Source organism: Malaclemys terrapin, chromosome 8, assembly GCF_027887155.1.
Source record: "Malaclemys terrapin pileata isolate rMalTer1 chromosome 8, rMalTer1.hap1, whole genome shotgun sequence".
Classification (NCBI taxonomy): Eukaryota; Metazoa; Chordata; order Testudines; family Emydidae; genus Malaclemys; species Malaclemys terrapin.
In genome coordinates, this window is record NC_071512.1 from 42,209,862 (window position 1) to 42,237,608 (window position 27,747).

The following is a 27,747-nucleotide window of genomic DNA, read 5'->3' on the forward strand; positions in this document are numbered from 1 at the left end:
TGGATGTACAATCCCACCAAACCAGAGTGGAAACAGCTTACACACCCTGTGCACAGAGGCATGTGAGCAAACCAGATTTCAGCCATATGGACTCAAATAGACGTAGAAGGGTGCCCTGCAGGCAGCCGGAGCATCCTCATCAGCAAATTCCTTTGTGGGACGTTATTGCCACTTGGTGGAAAATGCAAGTACTCCCAAGTCACCCTCCTTACATATTTCTTCTAGGCTTCGTCTACACACAGACTTGTAGCCATTTAACCGTATGTTGTTAAACCAGGGAGGAGTGGAAGATTAAAGGAGTCTCCACTGGTTTCACTGCAAATTTCCCCAGTCCATGTCCAGAATTGCTCTAACTCTAGATCCAGCACCAGGTGACTGTGCTGTAGAAAATCAGCATCAGTGGGGGTGGGTTGCATTTCTCAGGATTATTTTTATAGCACTAAATGTGCAAATCAAATATGGGACACGGTCCCTCCCCCAGAGAGCTCACAGACAGATGCACAGATTCTGGGCTGGGCCTGATGGGTTCACAGTGCAGCTCAGGAGCTTGGTGCAAAGGTGGCTGGAGTCAGTGAATGCTGAGCTGGTCCCTAGGCACAACCCAGAGCACTCCTGCCTGAAAATCTGGGCTCAACTCTGCCACACTATTTAGCAGAAATACTGTGGGGACTGAGAAACCGTCCACTAAAATGAAAAGACGTAGCATGGACACGGATATGAGGTGGCATGATCAAGGCATACAAAACGATGAATGGTATAAAGAAGGTAGACCAGGCATTTCTAGTATCAGAGGGGTAGCCGTGTTAGTCTGAATCTGTAAAAAGCAACAGAGGGTCCTGTGGCACCTTTGAGACTAACAGAAGTATTGGGAGCATAAGCTTTCGTGGGTAAGAACCTCACTTCTTCAGATGCAAGTAATGGAAATCTCCAGAGGCTGGTATAAATCAGTATGGAGATAACGAGGTTAGTTCAATCAGGGAGGGTGAGGTGCTCTGCTAGCAGTTGAGGTGTGAACACCAAGGGAGGAGAAACTGCTTCTGTAGTTGGATAGCCATTCACAGTCTTTGTTTAATCCTGATCTGATGGTGTCAAATTTGCAAATGAACTGGAGCTCAGCAGTTTCTCTTTGGAGTCTGGTCCTGAAGTTTTTTTGCTGTAAGATGGCTACCTTTACATCTGCTATTGTGTGGCCAGGGAGGTTGAAGTGTTCTGATATCAGGAATGGCAATATACAAAAACCTGTAGTCTCAAAGGTGCCACAGGACCCTCTGTTGCTTTTTACAGGCATTTCTAGTTCCCCATTTAAATTGCAGACCTCATTGCCATAAGAGACCAAAAACTTACAAGGAATATAAAAGGGCTGGATATTTACATAAATCTTGAGAACATCTAAAATTACATTATACAGGTTTAAAATTGATAAAGGGTAAAACCCCTCCTGTTTCAGAATATAAGCCAACCACTAAGTGGGAGCACTAGGAAGAAACTTCCCCTATAGGCACCAATACCACCTTCCTTTAATCACACTTGGTGATACAGCAGTTGCCTCAGTTTCTCCTTCCAACTCTGCCTTGACTTCTCTCTCACCTGGTTGAATAGTTTAACTTGGCTCTGCCTCTAAGTTAGGAAAACTCCAGCCCTTCTAGAGCAAACAAGTTCAGTGAGAGTCCAAACACCAAGAGCTCCAGTAAGCCAACTGCACTGCATGGGGCCAACAGCTCTCAGGTCTCAGCTATCTCCTATTCTTAATACAGGGAAGTAAGGGGAGACTTTCTCCCACCCTGACCCACAAAGCCCTCCACAACAGCCTTACAGGAAGCAGATGCTCACCCTAGGCTTCCTTCAAGCCCTGTGCCAATGTTCAGCATCACTTTCTTCACCCTCTGAAAAGCTCTCTGAACAAACTCCCAGGTAAATGAACTCCCTTGTCCTGGGGTTCCTCCCTCTCCAACAACCTTTAGCCACGACCTCCACTGTGTCCCAGAGACCCACCAGCCATTTCTGTGTTCTCTGTGTCTCTTTCTTTCTCTCTGTGGCAAGCCCCACACAAGTCTGATCTCAGAGATAGTAAGGCCAGAAGGGACCACTATGAGCATCTACTCCAAACCCCAGCACAACACAAGCCATCCACACACACACTCCGGGCAATACAGAACTCTTTTATTTCCCTTTCCCAGCATGCACTGCAGCCCCACTACAATTCCCATGTGCCCGTGCTCCTCCCCCTCTCCCCGACTGCCAGTCCCACAATCCCTTGGTTCTTGAAAAGGATTGTGCCAAACCATAAATTTGTTGTACATGGGGCCAGAGCACCTTGGTAAAAGCGGCATGTCCCACTCCATGTCTTTGCACCTTCCTCTGAAGCAGCTGGTACTGGCCCTGCCGGGAGACAGGATCCTGGACTAGATGGATCCTGTTGTGCTCTAGTCTCCTGAGTCCCAGGCTAGTGCCCTAAACATTGGACCATCCCTCCTTCATCTGCCCTGCCTTCTTCCTGCCACTGATCCTCCACCATCTTGTCTGCACCATCCTCCCTCCATCATGCCAATCCTCCTCTTTCCCTTTCCCTCCTTCTAATCTGTCCAGCCGCTCTCACTATAGGACCTTTTTGCACATGTCTATTGCCTTCAACTCCCGCTATTGGCCTCCCCAACCCTGTCATGGGATGATTCTCCATGGCTGACTGGTTCCAGCACTTACTACATTCACCTCCACCGGTCCTTGTCCTCCTTGCACTTGGCTCAGATGCTGTCCTTTGCTCGGATTCCCTTCACTCCATTCCCAGGAGTCACATGCAGGAAGAGAACTCACGGCCTCTTGTCCCTGCTGTGAGAGCATCTCACTAGATTAAATTAAATTAAATTAATGGAGATATCCCATCTCCTAGAACTGGAAGGGACCTTGAAAGGTCATCGAGTCCAGCCCCCTGCCTTCACTAGCAGGACCAAGTACTGATTTTGCCCCAGATCCCCAAGTGGCCTCCTCAAGGATTGAACTCACAACCCTGGGTTTAGCAGGCCAATGCTCAAACCACTGAGCTATCCCTCCCCCCCGGGTTTGATTTGTCATGCAGAAGCTGCTGGAGGAATTGGCTCAGTGACGGGAGAGCAGTCACACTTAAAAGCAGTGTTTGCAAATCTTTCCTAGTCCCTGCATTACTCAGAGCTGAGGCCCAGCGACACTAGTATAAAGCGGAGTTTACAATTCAGGCCTCAGCACCATGTAAATGGGGCTCTAACACAGATTGGTGTGCCAGTAGGGATGGGGGGAATCTTCCTGTATTTTCTGATACCAAAAAATTCCCTGAGATTCCATTCTGTATTCCTACCCCCCATTCTGTGTCTCTGGCTTCCCTCTGGAATAAGCAGGAGTCACTTCACCAACTGTAAGCTGCAGGTCACTTACCATTGGACATTGTAAGTCACATGACCAGACTTGAGCGTAAAATGAGGTACGGCCACAAAGATCTGGAACCTGGGCAGTAAGGTTGGATGAAGTGATTGTGGCTCTAAGGTAAAAATAATGCAAGTGAGCATGTGCAATATCAGGGTAAGGAACAGTCAAGCAGTGCTAGCCTGGGCTAGCTTGGGGCTGCTTCTCCTGGTAGCTAAGGATTAGGGAATGTTTGATGGTGAGCATGCTCAGTAGAGTTTAAAAATAGACAGTAGAAAAGAAAGTTTGGATAGGACAGTATAAAAGGGAGATGATCAGCAGGCAGTCAGGAGCCAGTGAGAAGAGCTGCTGGAAGGACTGCTAGATAGAAAGAAGGAGAGCAAGAATTTCAAAGGAACATTCTAAACTGGCAGGTAACCAGAACTGACCCAGCAGCAGCAGACAATGCAGTGAAATCACTAGTGTAGGCCTGTTAGTTTTAATTATAGTAGAGCATAAGTGTAGTTTAGTATTAGTATGTGTATGCTTAAGATGTCTGTATGTGTTTTAATTGTAATTTACCTATGTAAAATGTAAAGTGTAAATTAAGAACTGCTGTCAACGATCTGTCACAGACTGGCCATCTGTGGCAAAGTGCATCATTTAGACTGTTTACTACTGCAGTTTAGATTCCCTTCAACTTGCAATAAGGAATTTTTATTTTTAGAATACCCTGTAGCAGGGATTATTAGTTATATTGATAAAAGATACTTCATTTTGGAAAAATAATATTGCCTTTGTCAATCATTTTATCGGAAGGTTATAGCCGTGTCCTTTAGTGTTTTCCTTAACGGCCCTGGAAACCCGTACCTTGGGAGGCATAGAGTAAGGGGGTGATAAGCAGGTTATTCTAGGGGTGCCCAAATCCAATTGATCAATCAAATCATGTTAGATGACAGTTCCTACAGTATAGAAGTGGGCTAGGACACTCTGGGAGTGTCTGTCACCAAAATGAGGGAGGTTTTTGATGAAAAACTGCAAACAAACTGAAAAACTAAGCCAGGGGTCGGCAACCTTTCAGAAGTGGTGTGCCGAGTCTTCATTTATTCACTCAGATTTAAGGTTTCGCGTGCCAGTAATACATTTTAATGTTTTTTAGAAGGTCTCTCGCTATAAGTCTATATATTATTAAATAAACTAGTGTTGTATTGTAAAATAAACAAGGTTTTCAAAATGTTTAAGATGCTTCATTTAAAATTAAATTAAAATGTTGATCTTACGCCGCTGGCCCGCTCAGCCTGCTGCTGGTCTGGGGTTCTAGAACGTTCACCTAGGCCGGCAGCGGGCTGAGCGGGGCCTGCGGCTGGGACCCCGGCTGGCAAGGGTCCAGCAGCCAGAACCGCAGACCGGCAGCAGGCTGTGCGTGGCTGGGAGCCCAGACTCAGCCCACTGCCGCTCAGAGGTTCCATCCGCTGGCTCCTGCCAGCCAGGATCCCGGCTGCTGGATCCGCTCAGCCCACTGCCAGTCTGGGGTCCTGGCCCTTCCCACATACAGTGGGTACCTACTTTCTCCCTGCTTCTGGCCCATTCTCTTCCTCTCTCTGCACTGAGCTGAGGATGGAAGTGCACTGAGCACAGGGCTGGGGGTGAAGGGTCTGGCCAGGAGCTAGAATGAGGGAGGGGGCTCAGGGTTGGGGCAGGAGATTTGGGTGTGGGGCACTTACCTGTGCAGCTCCCATTTGATGTGAGGGGTGCAGGTAGGAATGTGAGGGGGGCTGCAGGAGCTCCCGTTTGGTGCTCAGGGTGGGGGTGGGGGGTCTGGGGAGGTGGGGGGGGTGCAAGAGTCAGGGCAGAGGGCTGGGGGCATGTGAGGGGGTGCAGGTGTCAGGGCAGAGGGGGGACTGGGTATGTGTGGGGGTGCCAGAGTCAGGGTTGGGGTCGTGGGGGGGGGGGTGAAGGAGTCAAGGAGAGGGCTGGGTGTGTATGAGGGAGGGTACAGGGCTCAGGGCAGGGGCCTGGGGGTGTGCGGGGCTCAGGGCAAAGGGCTGGGTGTGTGTGTGTGGGGGGGAGGTCAGGGGTCAGGGCTGGGTGACTGCCCCCCTCAGAACCTCCAACCCTCCCGGTCCTTGTCCCCTGACTACCCCCTCCTGGGACTCCTGCCCCCCAGGACCCCACCCCCTATCTAAGCCTCCCTGCTCCTTGTCCCCTGACTGCCCCTCTAGGACCCTACCTGTCCCCTGACTGCCCCGCCCCTTATCCACACCCCCGCCCCCAGGCAGACCCCCGGGACTCCCATGCCTATCCAACTGCTCCCCGCCCCCTGACAGGACCCCCAGAACTCCCGACCCATACAACCCCCCCCCGCTCCTTGTCCCCTGACCACCCCCTCCAGAGCCCTCCCCCTAACTTCCCCCCCAGGATCCTCCTTGCTCCCTGCCCTGACCCCTATCTACCCCCTGACAGACCCCGGGACTCCCATGCCCCATCCAAACCCCCTCCCTGACTGGCCCCTCCAGAGACCCCCCCGCCTCCAACCACCCCACCCGGGATCTCACTCCCATCCAATCCACCCTGCCGTCTGTCCCCAGACTGCCCCCACCCCTTATCCAATACCCCCGGCCCCCTTACCATGAGGCTCCAAGCAGAGCCAGATATACAGCCCCGCGGGAGCGCACAGCCCTGCCCCTCAGAGCGCTGCACATGCGGCAGCATAGCTCCAGTTGAGCGGGGAGCGTGTCTGCCTCCCCGCGGAGCCAAAAACTGCCCCGCGGGAGCTCACAGCCCCGACCCCCAGAGCGCTGCGTGCGTGGCGGCAGGGCTCCAGGGGAGGGCGGAAGAGGGTCTGGCGGCTTGAACTCAGCCGGGCGCTCCAGCCCAGAAGCGCGGACCTTGCGGCTTGCCACACCGGGAAAGTGGGGCTATTTGCCCACCCCGTGCACATGCCTATGCTTCTGCTCCCTGGCCCCATGGGGGGGAGTGGAGGGCAGAGGAAAGTAGGCCAGGCTGGGCAGGATTTTTAATGGTATGCTGGAGTCCCGGCAGGCAGCAGCGTGCCATTAAAAATTGGCTCGCATGCCGTCTTTGGCACGCGTGCCATAGGTTGCCGACCCCTGACCTAAGCAATGCAAGAAAATACTCTATGTTAGAAGTTTATGGGGACCAACCCTTGCAGGGAAACCCTGCCAGAACTCAGGACCCAGCAAGTCAAATTAGCCTTTGAAAGAAATCCCTTAAGTCTTGCTCTTTGTCATTCCTGAGCCTAGTCTCATTCCCATGCTGATCAGAGATCCCAGAAAGGTCCTTTAATTTATTTAAAGAAAACCATTTCATGGGAGAGATTAAACAGCTTTTAGCATGACTAAAGATTTGCCATTTGCCTTAACTTGCCCAAGACTGGAAGTGCTTTGTGCACAGAGACTGATTTTATGGCCATGGGGCCTGGGATCGCAGCTAAGGCTGAATGACAGATTTCATTTTAATAGGAAAGAAAAATGCCAAGGAACTTTTCTGTTTTTTTGAATTGCAGGGAATACAGGAATGACAAATTCTGCTCTTGACGCAATTTTAATTATTTTCCTATCATTTCTTTGATGGTACTTGCTATTTGAATGGGAAAAATAAACAGAATATAGTGCTGATTGCTCTTTATGTATAGACTCAGAAACTGTCTCCTCACATCATCACGCACAAAGGCCAGTCTACACTAGCTGAGAATATGTCACCACTAACTGTTGCTTGGAATGCATTAAGCTTGCAACAGCTTAGGACTGCAAACAACAGCTATCCCAAATGGTGATTCTACTAGCTGTTCGCAGTGTCTGGCATGAAGCTGTTAGCTAAGCGTTGGCTGCACCAGTGCAGTCTGCAGTATTTGGGTCCCTGTGTAGTTGGGAATGCACAAGCACTGAATGTGCCCACGTTCAACCCATCCTCCCAACTCCACTCCATAATGCATAATTTCACCCAAGGAAATTACCCACACTCCCAGCAACATTGTGAGCCCCCAGAGAAGTCCTAGAAAGTAAGAGTGTAACACTGGCAGACCAGGTGCCAGCTCATGGCGAGGGCCCAGGCCTCACTGAACACTGACAAATACAGAGTTGGAAACCAGTCTGGCTCACCTGTCTGTTAGTGCGGTTAAAACAGATATTAGAGTTATAAGAATGTGTTTAGTTTATACTTTATGAAATGCTTGTAGGATGCTGCATGTCTTATCTCACTTATAATATCTGTAGCCCATGTAATATTTAAGTATTTATTCTGTAACTATGAAAGTGTTTGCTATGAAACTGGGATACCCCCACCACCAGCAGGAGAGAAGCATTACCAAAGTGTGAAATACTAGTGTACCACAAGAGGTGTCATCTCCTGCCCAACAAAAGATCTACAGCCACAAGACAAGCCACAGTGGTACATCAGTGGACTTGTTGATTGCTCCCTCACACCCATGAAGAGGTGACGTGCACAAATGTTTGTCCCATCAGTTTGAACTCAGAGGCAAAAGGAATAAAAATGCTGTTTGGATGGACTCTGAGGGGCAAAGATTCCTAAACATAAGCAAAGACCCCCAGTTGGGTTAGCCCTAAAGAACATATAAAGCTTGCATATTATAGCAGCTATCATAATCTTTTGGCACCTGCTTTAACCTTGTAAATAACTCTTATTTCTTTTAATAAACCTTTAGACAGTTTATTACAGGATTGGCTACAAACATTATCATTAGTGAGAAATCTAGGGTGCACTTGACCTGGGGTAAGTGACTGGTACTTTGGGACTGGGAGTAACCTGAATATTGCTGTGATTTTTGGTGTAAGGGATCATCTATCACAGAGGCAGGCTTGCCTGGGTGACAAGACAGCCCTGAGCACCTGAGGGGACTGTCTATGACTCCAAGTTAAGGCTGTTACAATGGTTTAGGAGTTCACACTTGTTACTTGGTTGATGAAATCTAAGTACAGAACATACAAGGAGTTTGGAGTTCCTGCCTTGTTTCTTAACAGACTGCCTGGAGGTTAGCACCCATATTTGAGAGTCATTCTAGACACCTTGGCAATTGGTACAACTGCAATTGCAAATCTTTCTGGGTGGTGATAGCCAAGATGGTTCTGATGCAAATAGAACTATGTTGACATACCAGCTGCTGTCAGGACAAGTGAGGCAGACAACTATTTCACACAGCCCATGTCCCTGCAATGGTCACTTAGCATAGGCACAGCACCCATATACGCATGCCCTATCCATGCTAGGTTATAGTATACTGGAAACAGTGCTACAGGTTTGGGCATCTCAGTATGAGCGTATCAGACCAACTGTGTTCTCTGTTGAATTTCAAGGGCTGGTGTGTATGCAAATAACAGGCATCCTTGTAGGAAACAGAAGTGTATTCCATACTCTAAGGGTTTCACTTTCACACCCATTGCATCAGCAAGCACCTTTGTGTACATTGACTGGAAACTGACAGAGCAAACAGCGCCAGTAGGGACGCGACCCAAATCATTCATGCAGCAACCAAATCTGGGGGATGCCAGGGGAGCACATTCATTCTCATAGAAGCTCCAACCATGGCTAGATTGGTCCCAAGTACTTTCGGCTCAAAATCCTTCCAGACCACAGCTGGGAGTCAGACAGAGCCCTAGAATAGAACATGCCATGCCAAGGGAGCTTCTGTGTCAAGATGGGGTGGGTAGGAGAGGAGCTATTATTAGTGGTAACTCCAGGCATTGTATTCACAACAAACAATATTATCATGGTACTCAAGGTTACTGCAGGCAGTGGTGGATGCTAGTGGCAGCCCTCGGTGCTGGCGGATGTCCAGAGCAGTGCAACATCCTGTTCCTTTACTTATTAAACCTCAAGGGGGGGGGCATACATGGGTAGGGAACTGGGCGATTATGGCCATTTAACCTTTGAAATGAAATGTTTGTTCTAAAACGTGTCTCACCCTGATTCTCAGGAAATGCAGAGCTAGCACCTACCCCACAAATCTGGTAGCGGTAGGATTTCCCTACCCTGATAGCATGAACAGCAGATGCAGAATGCATTTCTCAGGGACATGAGGTCCTCTCAAGAGGCCGTGCCTGGGTCAGAAAAGGGCACCTCTGCTGTCCTCTAGATGGATGGCTTGTCATTCCTCATTAGTCCTGCAGCAGATGCAGTAAACCATATGCTCCTCAGAAAGCAATGCCCCCATTGCAGTGGGAATGTTCACCTACAGCAGAATGCACATTCCAGCCCAGCAGCTGGCACATTGTACTACACAATGTGTTTGGGCTTTCCCCTGTCTAACGGGCTGTAACCAAACAAGGATGGGAGGAATCCAAACCAGGCAAATGCTAAATCCGTTGAGCATGTCTGAAGCCTAAAAGTGTCCAGACCGGTTCAGTTTTCACTTTGTAATTGCACAACCCACTCTGCTTTAGTGGCAACTCCTGCATCACTGTGTTCCTCACCTGCATTCCCTGCACTAGGCACATCCCCCAAATACCCTCCCTTTACCAGGCACTTTCCTGGTGTGTGCTCCCATCCACAGATGCATTTCCAGCACACGCTCCCTGCACGAGGAGCCTCCTCATGGAGAACATGGACCTTACTTTTCCCCTTCCAAAATGGGAAAACAGAATCCTCTTTGACTGAATCCACTGATAAACAGGAACATGCCACATCTATCAATAACCCTTGTTCATCCTTTGTCATTCCAGAGTTAGCTTATCATATGAGCTATGGATTTGGTCTGATTTAGGCTTGGTTCCTTCTCACTTTTTTCTCCGCTTATGGTGGTTTTTTAATGTGCAGTAGAAGAAGCCCCACTGCCCAGGTTTTGTTGTGAGTCCAGGTGAAGTGGCTTCAGTTTTTACAGGTGGGTCTTCTGGGGGGGTAGGAGGAGCAGGACGTGTGAGGGAAGCAAAGTGTCACTCTTCGCTGGCTGATGGTTGGAGGAGGCGGTGAATTTCCTGGAAGGAGGGGCGATCTTTCGTGTCTCGTCTCCAGCAGCTGAGCATTAGCTTGTAGACAGGATCAGGGCAGAGAGCAGGTTGGGGAAGGTATGTCTTCAAAACAAAACAGACATTACAAAAGCAGAGAGTTAATGGCATACTTAGACAGCCTGGAAGAAGAGCAAACTCACGCCAGGGAACTTGATTTCTCATTATGGAGGGGCCGGTGCCCATTGTAGTAAAAGAAAGCCAAAGGTCCCAGACTTATTGTGAACTGCATAATGTATTGGGCTAGAGAAATGGGACACTGAATACAGAGGTTTGATTGTATCCCATTACCCAGCTAATTACTACTGTCCTCTGAACACTGGGAGTAGTCAGGATCGTGCTAGGGCTCAATCCTGTGCAGTGCAGAGGGTTCAGACCCAATCCAGCAAAATGTCTCAAACACAGAAAGCACGAGCCACCAAAAGCAGCTAGGGTACAATGGTGATGAAGTCTTTTGCTCCCGGCCTATTTACTCTTTGGCTCATGCTCTAGCTCAGCCTGGGTCTGGGCTCCCACAGTGCTGCAGGGGAAGGTTACACTGAATGAAAAAGTTTGCACTGGAATTTTAAAAAAATACAATGAAAGGAACTTTGTGGACTCGGGAATAAAGTCGGAACCTCCCATTCCATTATAATCCTGATTTGGACACGGACACGGACACACACGCTAACTTCACCAAACCTTAACCCAGATGCCTGAAATTATCATAAGATGTATGCAGCTGCAGCAACAAAGACTGCTGGTCAGAAAACAGAATTTTTATTCTGCAGGAAATTTCAACATTTCAATATTTGTTTTCTTTCCAAATCGGAATGAAAGTCTAAATTTTCCACCAAATGGAAAGTCCAAAACATCAAAATGTTTTTATTAAAATGAAATAATTTTACCTTATTGAATGTCAAAACAATATAAAATATTAGATATATTATATTTTATATATATATGTTTTAATATATTATAAAAGTCAAAACAGTAAAGTTGAAACAAAACATTTTGACATTATTGAAATTAAATGAGAAAGCTGAAATGATTCACTTAGAGATTTTTCCAGTGCAAATTTCATCAAAATGAACACATTCCTGTGAAAAGTTCTTATTTTAATTATACTGCATTTTCCAAAGGAAACCTATTAGCCAAAAAATTTCAAACAACTTTAGCAACAAAGTTTCACCAAAAAGATGTTTGCCTGAAATTGCAGAGAGGCTGAAACTTTGACTCTGATGGGTGTGAATCATGCTGAAAATACTCAGCAATGTATGTCATGCCAATGGGTGTTTCCATCTCCAAGCCATTGCTGTGCATGTTGGGTGGGAATGAAGCACACAGAATGCAGACAGAGCACATTAGCAGTGAGCCAGAATGCAGGATACAGAATTTGGGTACCATATACCTGATTAAGTGATACTTTGCTACTGTAGACCAGAAACAAGGGGCATATATTTTTGACAATGAGGGTGATTAACCAATGGAACAATTTACCAAGGGCTGTGGTGGATTCTCCATCACTGACCATTTTAAAATCAAGATGGGATGTTTTTTCTAAGAGATCTGCTCCAGAAATTATTGTGGGGAAGTTCTGTGGCCTGTGCTACACAGGAGATCAGACTAGATGATCAGAATGGTCCATTCTAGCCTTGGAATCTTTGAAAAACTAGTGTGCCTGGGGGAGCAATGAAGTATAACTGCTCCCAGAAGGAAGGCACTTGGCAGTGTGGACTGCGATGGCTTCAAGAAGTCAGGAGCCAGGGGAGTTTCTATTGCCAACACAGGTGTAGCTCAGTCTAAGGGATCTGATGGGGGGAGCTGCCAAGGTTGTCTTGGAAATCGTGCTCTTGATTTTGAAAGTTACTGACAACGTAACCCTGTGTGTGCTGGAAGTAGGGTGACCAGATGTCCAGATTTTACCAGGACTGTCCCAATATTAGGGGCTTTGTCTTCTTTAGGATCCTATTACCTCCCCCCGCCCCCCCCCCCCAATCCCAATTTTTCACCCTTGTTATTTGGTCACCTTAGCTGAAAGGGTCCCACTTCCTCTATGTTTCTGGACATTCTCAAAGAACCTAGGCACAGAGAGGGCTCTGGAGGAACCTGCACTGGGCATTTCAGTACTCTCCTTTTTCGTCTTTAAAAAGTGAGACCGACCTTAACGCTGAATTTTCAGCCTCTCTAACATTGTATTTCGGTTTACATTGGAAACTGAAAGTTTATGGAGCTCTTCCTTTGAAGGTTTTAATAGAAATTGCACTTTCAAGCTTAACTTATCCTTAACCAAGCTTTTTGTGGGCTGGTTATGTTGAATGAGTTCCTCCCCACCCGACCCTGAATTAATTATTTTCTATCCCTTCCCTGGATGCATTTCCCCACCACATTTCCTACCTGCCGCCCCTGATCCCTGAAGAATTCTCCGGTATTCTCAATGACCTGTTCATCTGACAGCTGGGAATACGGTTGCTCTCGGCAAAAAGTGAAGGTCTCCCATAGTGTCACCCCAAAAGCCCAGACATCACTGGCTGTAGTGAATTTTCCCTATGGGTGAAAGCAGAGATAGGAAGCTCAGGATTACAGATGTGTGTGCATGCACACAAACACACACACTCTCCCCTGCTCCCCCATAGCCAATTCCTCTTCCCTCATCTCAAAGAGAGCATTCAGCTGGCAACAACAGAAACCACTGGAGGCACCAAGACATGTTTCCTGATCTTGTTCACATTCAGATTTATTCATGATCTGTGCCATGCTGTCTGGTGTAGCCACAGGCACCGACTTTCCAAAGTGCTGGGAAATGCTCGACCCCCTGGCTCTACCCCAGGCCCTTCCCCCTCTCCACCCCTTCCCCGCAAGGCCCCACTCCTGCCCCACCTCTTCCTGCCCAGGTCTGCCCCCAAATGGTAGCAGAGATGTAGTAATCTGCCAGTTTCCCAAAAATCTCTCAGAACAACATAAGAATGGCCATATTGGGTCAAACCAAAGGTCCATCCAACCCAGGATCCTGTCTACTGACAGTGGCCAATGCCAGGTGTTCCAGAGGGAGTGAACCTAACAGGTAATGATCAAGTGATCTCTCTCCTGCTATCCATCTCCACCCTCTGACAAACAGAGGCTAGGGACACCATTCCTTACCCATCCTGGCTAATAGCCATTAATGGACTTAACCTCCGTGAATTTATCTAGTTCTCTTTTAAACCCTGTTATAGTCCTAGCCTTCACAACCTCCTCAGGCAAGGAGTTCCACAGGTTGACTGTGCACTGTGTGAAGAAAAACTTCCTTTTATTTGTTTTAAACCTGCTGCCCATTCATTTCATTTGGTGGCCCCTAGTTCTTATATTAGGGGAACAAGTACATAACTTTTCCTTATTCACTTTCTCCACACTGTTCATGATTTTATATACCTTTATCATATCCCCCTTACTTAGGGTGACCAGACATCCCGATTTTATCGGGACTGTCCCGATATTTGCTTGTTTGTCCCACGTCCCGACTGATGTGCAGTCGGGACACTGGACAAACAGGCAATTTTGCCCTCCTGTAAGGGCTCTCGCTCTACCCCCACCCCAACTCCGTCCCCTTCTTCCCCCATTTGCTCCCTCCCCAAATCCCCACCCTGGCCCCGCCTCTTCCCCAACCACGTGACATTCCTCCTCCCTCCCAGGCTTGCCACTGTAATGGCGGCAAGCTGGGAAGGAGGGGGTGGTGGTTGGCTTCCAGTTCCTGGAGCTGGTGAGTACGGGCACCGGGCGGGCAAGGGGGCTGCTCCCCCAGGAGGGAGATGGGGGGCTCCAGGGCTCCGGACCCCAGCAGCGGCGGGGAAGAGTGGCTCGGGGCCACTCAAGTGGCCATGTAAAGTTTATCGGCTCGGAGTGGACCCCGGCCAGTCCTCGCCCCTGTAGGGGGGTGGTAAAGAGCCGAGTCCTCCCCTCCCACCCTGTCCTGGCTCCTCAGCTGAGCCTCCCCGTCTCCCTCCTGGGAGCAGCCCCCTTGCCTGCCCGCCTGGTGCTTCCAGCTCCAGGAACTGGAAGCCGGCCATCACCCCCTCCCCTCCAGGCTTGCGCTGGCATTACAGCTGCAAGCCTGGGAGGGAGTAGGAATGCCGCTCAGCTGAGGAGCCAGGACGAGCGGGGAGAGGGGACTCAGATCCTTACCTGGCCTGCGGCGGCTGGCGGAACATGCTGGCGCGGGGTGAGGACGCTACCCCCCTACAGGGCAGGGCAAGGAGCCGTCCGAGGTCCCCCCCCAGCCAATAAACTTTGCGCGGCCCTGAGCCGCTCTCCCCTGCCGCTGCCGGGGTCCAGAGCCCCGCGCCTCTCCCACTCGGCTGCGCTCCAGCAGCTCCTTCCCCACGGGGCGGTGGGATGCCCCACATGTGCCTGGGGCCTGCTAATTCCCCCGGCACCTGCAAAACGGCTTTTTCTTCCCCCCCACACTTTTTGTTGTTGTTGTTGTTTTTTTGTTCCGTTCTCCCCCGCCGCGTCCCGATATTTCATGTCAGTGATCTGGTCACCCTACCCTTAGTCTCCTCTTTTCCAAGTTGAAAAGTCCCAGCCTCTTTAATCTCTCCTCATATGGGACCCATTCCAAACCCCTAATCATTTTAGTTGCTTTTCTAATGCCAATATATCTTTTTTGAGATGAGGAGACCACATCTGTATGCAGTATTCAATATGTGGCAGTACCATGGATTTATATAAGGGCAATAAGATATTCTCTGTCTTATTCTCTATCCGTTTTTGAATGATTCCTAACCTCCTGTTTGCTTTTTTGACTGCCGTTGCACACTGCATGGAAGTTTTAGAGAATTATCCACGATGACTCCAAGATCTCTTTCCTGATTAGCTATAGCTAAATTAACCGCCATCATATTGTATGTATAGTTGGGGTTATTTTTTCCAATGTGGATTACTTTACATTTATCTACATTAAATTTCATTTGCCATTTTGCTGCCCCATCACTTAGTTTTGTGAGATCCTTTTGAAGTTCTTCACAGTCTGCTTTGGTCTTAACTATCTTGATCAGTTTAGTATCATCTGCAAACTTTGCCACCTTACCCCTTTCTCCAGATCATTTATGAATAAGTTGAATATGATTGGTCCTAGGACTGACCCTTGGGGAACACCACTAGTTACCCCTCTCCATTCTGAAAATTTACCATTTATTCCTACCCTTTGTTCCCTGTCTTTTAACCAGTTCTCAATCCATGAAATGATCTTCCCTCTTATCCCATGACAACTTAATTTACGTAACAGCCTTTGGTGAGAGACCTCGTCAAAGGCTTTCTGGAAATCTAAGTACACTATGTCCACATGTTTGTTGACCCCTTCAAAGAACTTTAATAGATTAGGAAGACATGATTTCCCTTTACAGAAACCATGTTGACTTTTGACCAACAATTTATGTTCTTCTGTGTCTGACAATTTTATTCTTTACTATTGTTTCAAGGATCTTTCTTTGAATCCATATTTATAATTTCTTCACACCAGAAAGCAAGATCATAAAATCATAGGACTGGAAGGGACCTCGAGAGGTCATCTAGTCCAGTCCCCTGCACTCATGGCATGACTAAGTATTATCTAGACCATTCTTGACTGGTGTTTGTCTAACCTGCTCTTAAAAATCTCCAATGATGGAGACTCCACAACGTCCATAGGCAATTTATTCCAGTGCTTAACCACCCTGACAGTTAGGAAGTTTTTCCTAATATCCAACCTAAACTTCCCTTGCTCCAATTTAAGCCCATTGCTTCTTGTCCTATTCTCAGAGGTTAAGAAAGACAGTTTTTCTCCCTCCTCCTTGTAATAACAATTTTCAAGTACGTAAAAGGTTATGTCCCCTTTCAGTCTTCTCTTTTCCAGACTAAACAAACCCAATTTTTTAAATCTTCACTAATTGGTCATATTTTCTAGACCTTTAATCATTTTTGTTGCTCTTCTCTGAACTCTCTCCAGTTTGTCCACATCTTTCCTGAAATGTGGTAACCAGAACTGGACACAATACTCCAGCTGGGGCCTCTCTACCCATGTGAACTTTTCCTCTGATGAGGATGAGTGAAGAAAGCACTTAGCCTTTTGACCTCTGACCATCATGCATAATTTGCTTTGAAATTAGCATTTTCGGTTAAAGTCCTTAAGTCCTTCATTAGCATTTCACAAGATTTCTTGGGTGGATTATTTAGTCTCAGGATATACACCATGTAAATGTTTGCTTTTACATTATAACAGGAACAGATATGTGAAAATGATACATGTAACATTCCACTAGTTTTCATGAAGTTTAAAATCTGAGGACACATTTAACACTTTGATCTACTAACACACAAGTGAACTGGCTTGGGGTTCTGACCTGAGCTGACACCTGGTTTGCCAGCATCACAATCTGCATGTGGAACTCCTATTTGCAGAGGGAGAGAGAGCTGAATGGAATTGGGGTACATAGCTCTTAGAGCACCCGTCCAACAGAATTACGTTTTTCTCCAACCCTCAGCGCTTCCCTCCTTCTCCCTCTTTTCACAGATCTTTAGGCCAGGAGGGCCCATCATGACCCAGCTCATCTGAGCTTCACAGGTGAGAGATCCCTGCCTGGAGTTCAATAGCCTGTGACTGAGCTACAGCAGATCTTTTGGAATGAGACCCATTTACCACAGCCCCAAGTGAGCTGCTCCGGTGGTCGATCACCCTGAGCATTAGAAATCACACCTTGTTTTGCTCCATGTCACATGAACAAAACCACTGCTGGGCATCTCTCTCCTGGTCCAGAGGTTTCATCTCTCCAGGGCTGGCTACATTAAGTTGCTAGTAGGGCTGGCTCCAGGCACCAGCTCCTCAAGCAGGTGTTTGGGGTGGCCGCTCCAGAGAGGGGCGGCAGTTCCAGGTATTCGGCAGCAATTCGGCGGATGGTCCCTCACTCCGCCAGGGAGTGAAGGACCTCCCGCCGAATTGCCGCCACAGATCGCGATCGTGGCTTTTTTTAGATCGCAATCGCGGCTTTTTTTGTTTTGTTTTGGCTGCTTGGGGCTGCCAAAACCCTGGAGCTGGCCCTGATTGCTAGGGGAGGGCTCATGCCTTGTGAACCCACTCCCACCAGCAACTCATCAGAGCCAGGGTCTGGTAAGCTTCAGGACACATGTTTGGCCAGGCTTTTATTAACTTTTACAACGGGGAGTGCGCAGAAACTATGAGGTAGGTCTGCTACAGTCTCTAGAATTGTATTTGTGTAGGCAATGGGAGCCTTATGCATAGGTCTTAATAGTTAGCAGTAGGGTCCTTGGTGGGCTGGGTGGCCTAGTGGTTAGTATCCACTCAGTCATTGGGTAGCGGTAGGGGAGCTCAGACCTGCCATTCCACTGGTCTCTGACCCTGGACCCTAAGAGTGTCATCTGCATTGACCCCGGGGGGGCGGGCAAGTTACCCTCCCTGGGGACACTTCTTGCCACTGCTTCCTTTGCTTCTGATCCTGGGTAAGGAAAAAGAAAAAAGGAAGCAGAACTGTCAGCCCCAGCTGGGCTCAGCACACAGTCATAGTATTTCAGGGAGGTGTCTCCAGTACTCTTCCCCAGCTGGGCTGTCTTGAGTTGGCGGGGTGGGGCTAGCTGGGCCCAGCACTGTCTTTTAACCCCTTCCATGCCAGTGTGGGATTTGTATACCCATCACATAGATCAACACAAGCATTGAATGAGAAATGCCAGGATCTGCCTGTCAGGCTGTGATAAATGAAGTGTGTGCGGGGGTGGGGGAGCTCCCTTTGATGGACACCCAGCCAGCCTGTTAGCTGTAAAATCCCTCTTGTAGCTGTTCTCTGCTTGCTTTACCTGTAAAGGGTTAACAAGCCCACAGGTAAAAGAAAAGGAGTGGGCATCTGACCAAACGATTTAATTAGACGCTATCAGGTTTATTTCTTATTTTGGCTTGTGGATCTCCTCCGTGCTAACCCCAGATAAAGGTTACAAGCAAACAAAAGTATCTGGGGTTAGCACGGAGGAGATCCACAAGCCAAAATAAGAAATAAACCTGATAGCGTCTAATTAAACATTCCCTATCCAAATTATTTCTTCTAGGTATGGAAGATACTTTTTCATACCTGGTTCAAACCTTACACAGCATTTCTGCTTATAGCATTGCTGCTCTGTGTCCCTGCAGCCCAGAGAACAATAGACAAAGAGAAAATTTCTTTCCCAAATTTAAAAGTTCTAGCCTTCCCATTGGCTCTTTTGGTCAGATGCCCACTCCTTTTCTTTTACCTGTGGGCTTGTTAACCCTTTACAGGTAAAGCAAGCAGAGAACAGCTACAAGAGGGATTTTACAGCTAACTGGCTGGCTGGGTGTCCATCAAAGGGAGCTCCCCCGCTCCTCTCACCCCACTTCATTTATCACACAAGCTGAGGGGAGATTTGGATCACTCGGGCATGGGCAGCGAAAGCTTCAGGTCTGGTTGTCTGACACGAGAGTGTGGTGGCTGCCCAGTTTTCAGACTGTGGTTTTGCAATAAATACCATTGCTGCTGTCACTGTCTGATGGGGTCAGTCTGCTCTCTCTGGACTGGACTGCAGCACCCTAGTTCCCATTGCTGTTCTCTTGTTCAGAACACATGTCCACCTGGACTCACCTATTTAGTTTTGTCCTGTTTTAATATCAATTATTAAGCTGCTGCTGCCTCCACTCTGAGACCGTGAGTCAGAACTGACACTTTATTTAAAATTTAAGTAACAATTCTAATCCCTTGATCCAACCCATGATAACATCCATCTCCCAAAACAGAGTCACAAAACTGACCAGATAGTTCTACCCTGAGCAAGCGGCCTGGTGGCTGGAGCTTTGTTATGCATGCCTGGGCCCTGTCATGTGTTGTGGTGTGGGTGGCAGTGATGTCCCTCTGTTTCACCCTCTGTGGCTAGTCAGAGTTCAGGGCCCTGGAGAAGTAGGAATTCATGGAGTCTGGAATTTTCTATGATGCACTTTTGTTTATTTACAAGGAATGCACAAAATCCTGCTTCTCTGAGCACAGAAGGCGTCAAGAATAAGAGGAGCAGTTTCCCAGCTTACAGCTCCAAGCCTCTTTAGAGAGCAAACCCAAAAGCTCCCTCACTAGCTTTTTGCAGGTCACATTGGGCTCACCAGCTATTGCTTGGATTTTTTGTTTTTTGCCTCTGCCTGCCTCTCTTTGTCCTTATTTGTTCTCAGTTTCTGTGTGTTCTGCCTTCCCTCCCACACCCAAAACAATACTTTGCAAAAGCCTCTACTCACCAGTCCACTCTATTCCTGGGAGGGCTCACAACCCCCTGTTGTCCTGGGGAGTGGGGCTTCTGATTAGCTCATCCTGACACTTCTGGTAACTGCAGGCTGCAGTAATGCCCCGGCTCAGAGGGGTTTGTAATCAAAGCAGTCACTGGTCCCTCTCAGCATAATGCTATCAAAGTGCAGCCAATTGACCCAGGGCATTCTCCTTTTCCTCCTCATTCAGTGCCAGTATAAAGATGTCCATTTCTATGTGACACCCCCTCTCCCTCCATGAGACAGTCCCTTTCTCTCATGAGGCGGCAGTATAGAGACAAAGCCATGCAAATGCAGACTGCTGTCACCCAGTGAACCTGCCATCCACGGGCTAAAATCTCAGCAGCATTGGACACACACTCAGTGCAGCACAACTGTGTGTGGAAGGCAAATGGGACTTTAGCCCCTCACTAAGAGCTGTTCTAACATGCACCAATTTGGGATAATCTTCAAAGGGCCATGAGGCCAGTGAGAATGGACAGAGTGCAGTGCACCCCAGATCCCCTTCCGTCAGCACTCTCATACCTTCAACAGGCTATGGCTGGTGTAGATGCCTATTATCTTCCATTGCTTCTGGGTGACTAGAGAGGAGAACAGTCTCCACCCTTCCCAGGTAGCTGTCACAGAGCCATGGAGCTGGAGGGCTGGGATTAAGTGGGAGGTGACTTCAAATAATGAGCTCACTTGGCAAGGTCCTGTCTCAGGGATAGTCTTGCTACAGGCAAAATGCCCCGCAGGAGGCAACCAGCTGCAGTCCTCGCATGGCAGCCCAAACAGGTAAAGTACCATCTAACTGCTGTAATTATCAAGCCAAGCCTTTAGCTGCACCCACTTATTGACAAATCTACAGAAAAGCAGCACAACTCTCATTCAGATCTAAGCAACACACCAAGAAAAGATACTGCACATCTCTCACACAGGGACCCAGACATGCTCCAGTCCTTCTGTAAAGGAAAACTACGCTCATGGGGTAGGCCCAACCACAGCTCCATCTTCCCCTTTTCTGCCCCACACTGCAATGCCTCCCCATGCTGGGACTGCTCAGATGTTACTAGATTACAGTAGCAACTGAGTGAATGCCCTGGACAACGCATGTAAACACGGAGCCCCCGATTCCATCCTGCCCCTTGATCAATCAGGAGATGGTGGCAGGCAGGGGGCACTGAAACCCATTCCCCATGATCACCCAGTGCTATGGAAAGGGGCCAGGTCCCCATAATCTCTCTCACTGGTTCCCCTGGCAGTTGCAAAGTCTCCACTTACCAATAAAATACTCTCCCAGGACATCCAGCGAATAGGGAGCACGGCCCGCCCCTGGATTCGGTAATAGTCTCCACTGTACAGGTTCCTGCTCATGCCGAAGTCTGCTATCTTGATGGTGTAGTTCTTACCCACCAAGCAGTTGCGTGTGGCCAGGTCCCGATGCACAAAATTCAGAGAGGACAGGTACTTCATGCCAGAGGCAATCTGAGTGGCCATGAACCTCAGGTCAGTGTAGCTGCAGAGACAGGGAAGGCCAAAGGAGAGGTGAGGCTGCTGAGCAGGCCTTGAGCCACCTGGGTGTGATGTCACCTAAACAGGAGCAGCTGGACCTCATCCTCGGCAACTCACAGCAGCCTGCCCTTGTACGATGCAAACCCTGGGGCAACAACCTGGACACCAACAGCCTACAGCAGAAGCTCCCATGGTAATTGCTGGATGTATCATGGAGAGCAGGCCCTGGCTAGACACTGCACTGGAAGGGCCAGTCAGGGCACTTCCAGGCCCACTGCACTGGAAGGGCCAGTGTGTCACTGGCAGGGCAGTAAGAAATGAGCATGGCATGAATGGCAGAGTGGCCTGACCAAATTCCTACTGGGCAGCAGCTCCTGCTTGTCCAAGCCCCAGCTACCCAAAGGTTTAGCACATCCCCAAAACAGGGCAATGGCACAAAATGCTGGAGTCACCAGGAGAAGCCCAAGAAACGACAATGAAATAGGCATTTCCTCCTGCTTGTGCTTTCACCACCTCCACCTGGTCACACTCGCTCTCCCTACCCCCACCCAGCCACCCCACACTCTGCCCCAGCCCCACCCAGCCCCTGCTCTCCTTACCTCCACCCAGACACCCCTCTCCCTAACCTCCTCTCACTGCCCCCATCTGGTCACATTTGCTCTCTTCACCCCGCTCAGCCACACCTGTCCTCCCTTTCCCCTCACCCAGCCACACCTACTCTGCCCCAACACCTATTTAGCAACACCATTACTCCTCACCCAGGTGCACCAGTTCTCACAACCCCACTCCCACCCAGCCACACCTGCTCTCATGACCCCTCCCCCACCTGCTCTCCTCTACCCATCACATCTGCTCTCCCTGCCCCTACCCAGTCATATCCTCCCCTTTCTGCATCCCCCATAAAGTCCCACACGGTCTTGCCCTTCTGCCCCACCATGCTGTGAGAGTGGTAGAGTCCTGTATAGCTGAGGAGCCCCATACAGGAGCGGAAGGGCTACCTGACAATGGGTCCATTGCTGGCAGGGGGGAGCTGGGGCTCGTGGCGGGATAGGAACTGATTGAGGTCGCCGTTCTCCATGTACTCAGTAATCATGCAGAGAGGATCGTCGGTGATGCACACTGCCAGCAGCCGGATGATATTGGGGTCCTTGAGCCGTGACATGATCTTAATCTCCTTCAAAAAGTCATTCCTTTCAGAAACAAAACCACACAGACACACGTGGGCCCACAGGGACAGGTATCCGACACATGTGGGCATACATGGACAGACCCAGAGACACACAGACAGAGAGACACAGACCCCCAGGGACAGATGGACAGAGGCAAAACATGCAGGGCACTTGAGTTAATGATACAATGTACAACAGGGGAAAGTACCACAAAGAACAATTTTCACAGCAAAGTATACTAATACTCATGACAGATGTTAATGGGAAGATATTGCTAGCCTTTGCCATGTGGCACCAGGCTTTAGGGCCTGGCAGGTCCATCTGGAGCAGCAATCGATGGTGCACACTCAGGGACTTCCCATGCAAGTTGGTTATTCACAGAACGTACTCATGGCCTGCGTCAGAGGTGGTAACAAATGGCCCACAGGCAACTTGCTCTTCTCAGAAACCTTAGCTAAGGCATCATGGCTCTGACACCAAAAGGCAGCTCTCTCAGGCCGGTGTCTCTTGTGGACCATCCTGGAGTCTCACTAACAAGCACTCTGTTCCCTGTTCCTGCCTCACTTCCTGGGGTTTATACCCGGGAAACCCCTTAGGCCCTGGCTGCTCCCCTAGGATCACATGGGCCTGGAAGATGACCTGGCCATTACTCTCCAACCCCACCCCTTCAGGCGTCTGCTCTGCAACACAAAGGAAGCTCTATAAGGTTTTGCTGCCCATTGGACAAAGGAGAGTGCTTTGACTTCCACAGCCCCTCCATAGCTGCCGCTGGACAGGTTCCTGCATGGGTCCCATCAGTAAGGCTAAGGGGGGAGGGATAGCTCAGTGGTTTGAGCATTGGCCTGCTAAACCCAGGGGTTGTGAGTTCAATCCTTAAGGGGACCATTTAGGGAACTGGGGTTAAAAAAAAACAAACTATCTGGGGATTTGCCCTGCTTTGAGCAGGGGGGTTGGACTACATGATCTCCTGAGGTCCCTTCCAACCCTGATATTCTATAATTGAGTCATGAGTATTTTTGGTAAAAGTCACGGGCAATAAATAAAAATTCACAGCCCATGATCTGTCCATGACTTACTCAAAATACCCATGACTAAATCTCTACTTCTGGGGCCCTGCTGCTCCAGGAGGCCCCTGATGTTCCAGGGGACCCCTGATGTGGGGGGCCTGCTCCAGTGCTGGGATTGACAGCCCCCCAGCAGCTGCTCCCAGAGACCACTCTCTGGATGGCCTCCGGGCATCCCTGGGGCCACTGCTCCAGCCACCCTGGGACCACTGCTGCTTGGGCAGTCCCCGGGGTACTCCCAAGACCACTGCTCAGGTACTCCCCAGAGCCAGCTACACCGGCCACTGTTCCAGCAGACCCTGGAGCCAGCTGCCTGGGTTGCCCTGAAGTCAGTCACACCAGCGGCTGCGGAAGTCATGGAGGTCCTCGAACGTCACAGAATCTGTGACTTCTGGGACCTCCATGGAAGAATTGCAGCCTAACCCATTAGTTTCATGAGCCAAGCACTAGGAAGCCAGCCTGATCTGCGGCATACCTCCCAACATTTGCAGGGGCTGAAGTGGGACAGGTGCTGCTCCCTGGGGGCTGAAAGCAAGCCTGCCTCCCACTTACCCCACAGTGGTGGCTCCTCTCCTGCAGGGCTGGTTGGGTTCAGCTCCCTATGAGGGGCATTGTGACCTGGGTTCCCTGGCATGCAGGGTCGCCATGCCACTCGTTCGTATGTGTCCTGGCCCCTCAATGAGGCGGGGAGCCAAGCCCAGCTAGACCTATGGGACAGGAGCTGCTTCAGCTGAGCTGGAGGGTCACAGTGGGACAGTCCTGTCAAACCTGGGACTGCTGGGAGGTCTGCTGCAGAGCGTTCAGGTACAGCTATGCTGGGAGGTGTAATCCCCAGCTCCAGGAGGTGTACACATGCTAGCTCTGCTCAAGCTCACACACTAAGAGATAGACATGTGGCCACAGCAGCAGAGGCAGTGCTTGAGCTAGCCCCTCAAGTGTGATCCCATCCTCAATCTAGCCATGTATTCGGGAAGCTAGCTTGAGCTACCATCCATGCTGCCATGGCAACACTGCTACTAATACGCTAGCATGTAGCTGTCTATCTGAGCTGGGAATTTCACCATCCATCCTGACTGAATTGGCCTTGTCAACACTGGTTCTCCACTTGTAAGGTAACTCACTTCTCCTCATGTGTCAGTATATTTATGCCTGCATCTGTACTTTTTACTCCATGCATCTGAAGAAGTGGGGTTTTTTACCCATGAAAGTTTATGCCCAAATAAATCTGTTAGTCTTTAAGGTGCCACCGGACTCCTCATAACCATGTGATGAAAGGCTACAGAGTTACACCCACCCACAAGGGGGCCACATGCAACCCCATCTCCGGCATTTCCTGACTCCTCAGTGAGTTCTCAAAATGCTGCTTTCGAATGGAATTCCCTAGAGTTTTAAAAAAGAAATATCGTTCCATACGGTGTAAGTCTTTGGCGTCACCAAAATGCCCTGTGCCATGCAAGGGGAATGCTCAGAGCAAAGCCCTTGCTGCCTCCATTGTGTCCCTTGCTAAACCGTGTAAGGATGACATTTCAAAAGGGTCTAGGGAACACAGCAGACTTGAGTTGCTTTTGAAAATGGGACTTAGTCTCCTGTTACCCAGGGCCTGTGTGTATTTTTCTGAGTGAGGCTCAAGCTCACAGTACATACTGAGTCATCAAACTCCACATGACCCCAATACCTGGCATTCTTGTTGGCATCTGCTCGCAGCATTTTCACAGCCACCAGGACAGGTTGGTTGGAGCTGACATCCAAAGCAAAATCTTTGTCCATGAACTTTTCCATTCCCTCCACTTCACAGAGATGAACCTAGAGGGGGGCAATGGGTAGTGTTTACCTTTGCCATCTGGTTCTCTGTTTCCTGAACCTGGGACTTCCTTGGGGGTCAAATCAGAGCAACTCATTCTTACCCTCAAACTGAACCAAATCAGACCCTTAAAAATTCTGGTTGCCTACCCTGGTCTAAACCATCCAAGACAGATGGCAGTCCGTCCTCCTTTTGAAAACCTCCAGTGAAAGAGCTTCCACAACCTCCTTTGGCAGTCTGTTCCATTTTCCTGCTGCTCTTATAGATAGGAACCCTTGAAAATTCTGTTAGCAGTTATTTTCAGTTCTAATAATTCCCATGGCTGTTTTGCCAGCTCTAGGTCCTAACAATAATAATACCTGGCAAACAGTTACTGATTTATTTTGTTTTATTACACTACAAGCCCCTATGCACTCACCCAGGGCACTCCCTATGCCCAGAAAAACAAGGACCTGGTAGAGTGCTCTAAGCAAAAGCATGGATGACAGTAGCTGCATCTGCAAGAAAAGGCCATACAACCTTCTGACAAGTCAACCACTGCTGCTACTTGATCCTCAGAATGCAGCCACGGAGCTAATATGACCCACAAATTGTAAAGTGGAGTAAGAAATGGTGGGCACAGACCGAAGCCAAGGCAGCACCACATATGGCAGCAGCATAGTCCTCTTCTGGAAACTGGATGTGACGCAACAGGGCCACCTCACTCTGCAAATCTGCTCCCCAAGAGTGTTACATTCTGTCTGATGACCAAAATAAATCTTTACTGCCTTTCACTCCTGTCAGTGCCAATACAACCAAGGCTGAGTGAGCCAGAACCAGCAACAGAACTGTTTACTCAGATCCAATCAATCATAACCGCATCACCCTCCCTGAAAACAACGGGATTCACAGCTGTCCCCGCGGCCATAATTTAGTCTGAAGAACTAGTGATAATTTGGAAATGGAAAGAACCCAGCTTGACTGGAAGGGCCCAGGCTGAGTTTGCATGAGGTGTGTGATCTCTGTGCTTCCTGAGCACAAATGAACTCTTTTGCTAGTTTTGACAAGCCTTGTGGGAGCTATACACTTTCATATAGCATCGACTGTCAGTAACTCTATTGAACTGCTACATAGCTTTGTTCTGCTGAAGCAAAATGGTTCCACAGACACCACGTGCCTAGTACGTTCGTCTCAGCTTTTACAACATGAATTAAACACGTTTGAAATAAAATCCATCTCCTGGGCTCTGTTCTGGCATTGGCACAGATGTTCTGGTGCTAGGGCTGTGCAATGCAGAGAGACTACAAAGGGAGGCCATGTGGAGAGGGGCTCCAGGCCCGGTAGTGCACAGGGGATGATGTGTGCGGAGTCACTAAGCTCAAATCCCATTGCAGGACATGTAAGCAGCACACAGTTCCCAGGAATCTCAAAGAGGGAATCATTCCCATCCTAAATGTGTCCCACACACTCTTTGGAGCAACATCAACATTAGACATGGTCATAACTGTTAGAATAGCTACTCTAGGCATAAAGTGAAAGGAATGCGAGTCTGCCTTCCAAGTGAGGTCACTGGAATTGCTCTACCTCAGGCTGGTCTGAAGGGACATTTTCTAGTTTTCAGCAACCACAGGGCTGCTCTGTGTCAGATCAGGACAAGCCCCACCAAGGCCCCCACTACCGATGTTGACAGAAACACAGACAAATCTTGAGAGCTCATTGGAATTTCTGTCCCTTGGGAAATTCCAAAATGTGTTTTCATCCTGAATCAGGACAAATAGTCAACATTTTGGCATATTCTGACATATTCAAAAGAACCTTATTGAAACATTTCATTGTGATAATATAAAAAAATTAAACAGAACAAGGAAGTTGCAATGAAATGAAACGAGGAAATTAAACAAAACGTCTCCTTTTGAGTTTGAATCATTTTGAAAATTTTCAATCAAAAATTTCATCAGAATTGACACATTCCCTCAAAACATTTTGATTTTGACAAAACTGCATTTTCCAACAGAAACCTGTTCCAGTGAAACTTTTTTGATCTGCTCTGGAAATCATGCTTCGGCAGAAGCCGTGGAGAAAATAATTTTTGGCAAATGCAGTTGGAAAATAGTGCTTTGATGGAAAAGGAAGCTATTTAGAATTTCACTTCATCGTTTTGTTTTTTTCCCAAAGAAACTTTAGCACTATTCTCATTTTTATATTTGAAATTGAATATTCATGCTATTGCTATTGAGTATAATTAGATAATTTCACAAAAAATGTGGAATTAAAAGCAACATTTTATATGAGCAAAAAATGTAATAGATTCATAGATCTTAGAACCATAGGGTTAGAAGTGACTGCAAGGATCATCTCTTAACCCCCTGCCACGATGCAGAATTTGTTGTGTCTAAACCAGGGGTCAGCAACCTTTCAGAAATGGTGTGCCGAGTCTTAATTTATTCACTCTAATTTAAGGTTTCGCGTGCCAGTAATACATTTTAACATTTTTAGAAGGTCTCTTTCTATAAGTCTATAATATATAACTAAACTATTGTTGTATGTAAAATAAATAAGGTTTTTAAAATGTTTAAGAAGCTTCATTTAAAATTAAATTAAAATGCAGAGCCCCTCCCGACCAGTGGCC

General features: G+C 48.4%; 1 protein-coding gene across 4 annotated transcripts in view; it reads right to left on the minus strand.

The window, feature by feature from the left end:
* Positions 1-7,004: 7,004 nt before the first annotated feature.
* The window catches only part of DDR2 (discoidin domain receptor tyrosine kinase 2), a 116,221-nt gene continuing 95,478 nt past the window's right edge, over positions 7,005-27,747 (minus strand). For 3 of the 4 annotated variants that reach the window (XM_054037679.1, XM_054037680.1, XM_054037681.1), the window contains 5 exons: positions 25,014-25,141; positions 22,104-22,295; positions 20,875-21,109; positions 12,729-12,878; positions 7,005-10,418 (listed from right to left, as the gene is read on the minus strand). In XM_054037679.1, the coding sequence (XP_053893654.1) occupies positions 10,281-10,418; positions 12,729-12,878; positions 20,875-21,109; positions 22,104-22,295; positions 25,014-25,141 (843 nt within the window). In that variant the 3' untranslated portion in view covers positions 7,005-10,280. The remainder of the gene's footprint in view (positions 10,419-12,728; positions 12,879-20,874; positions 21,110-22,103; positions 22,296-25,013; positions 25,142-27,747) is intronic. The other variant, XM_054037682.1, reaches the window with a different exon arrangement.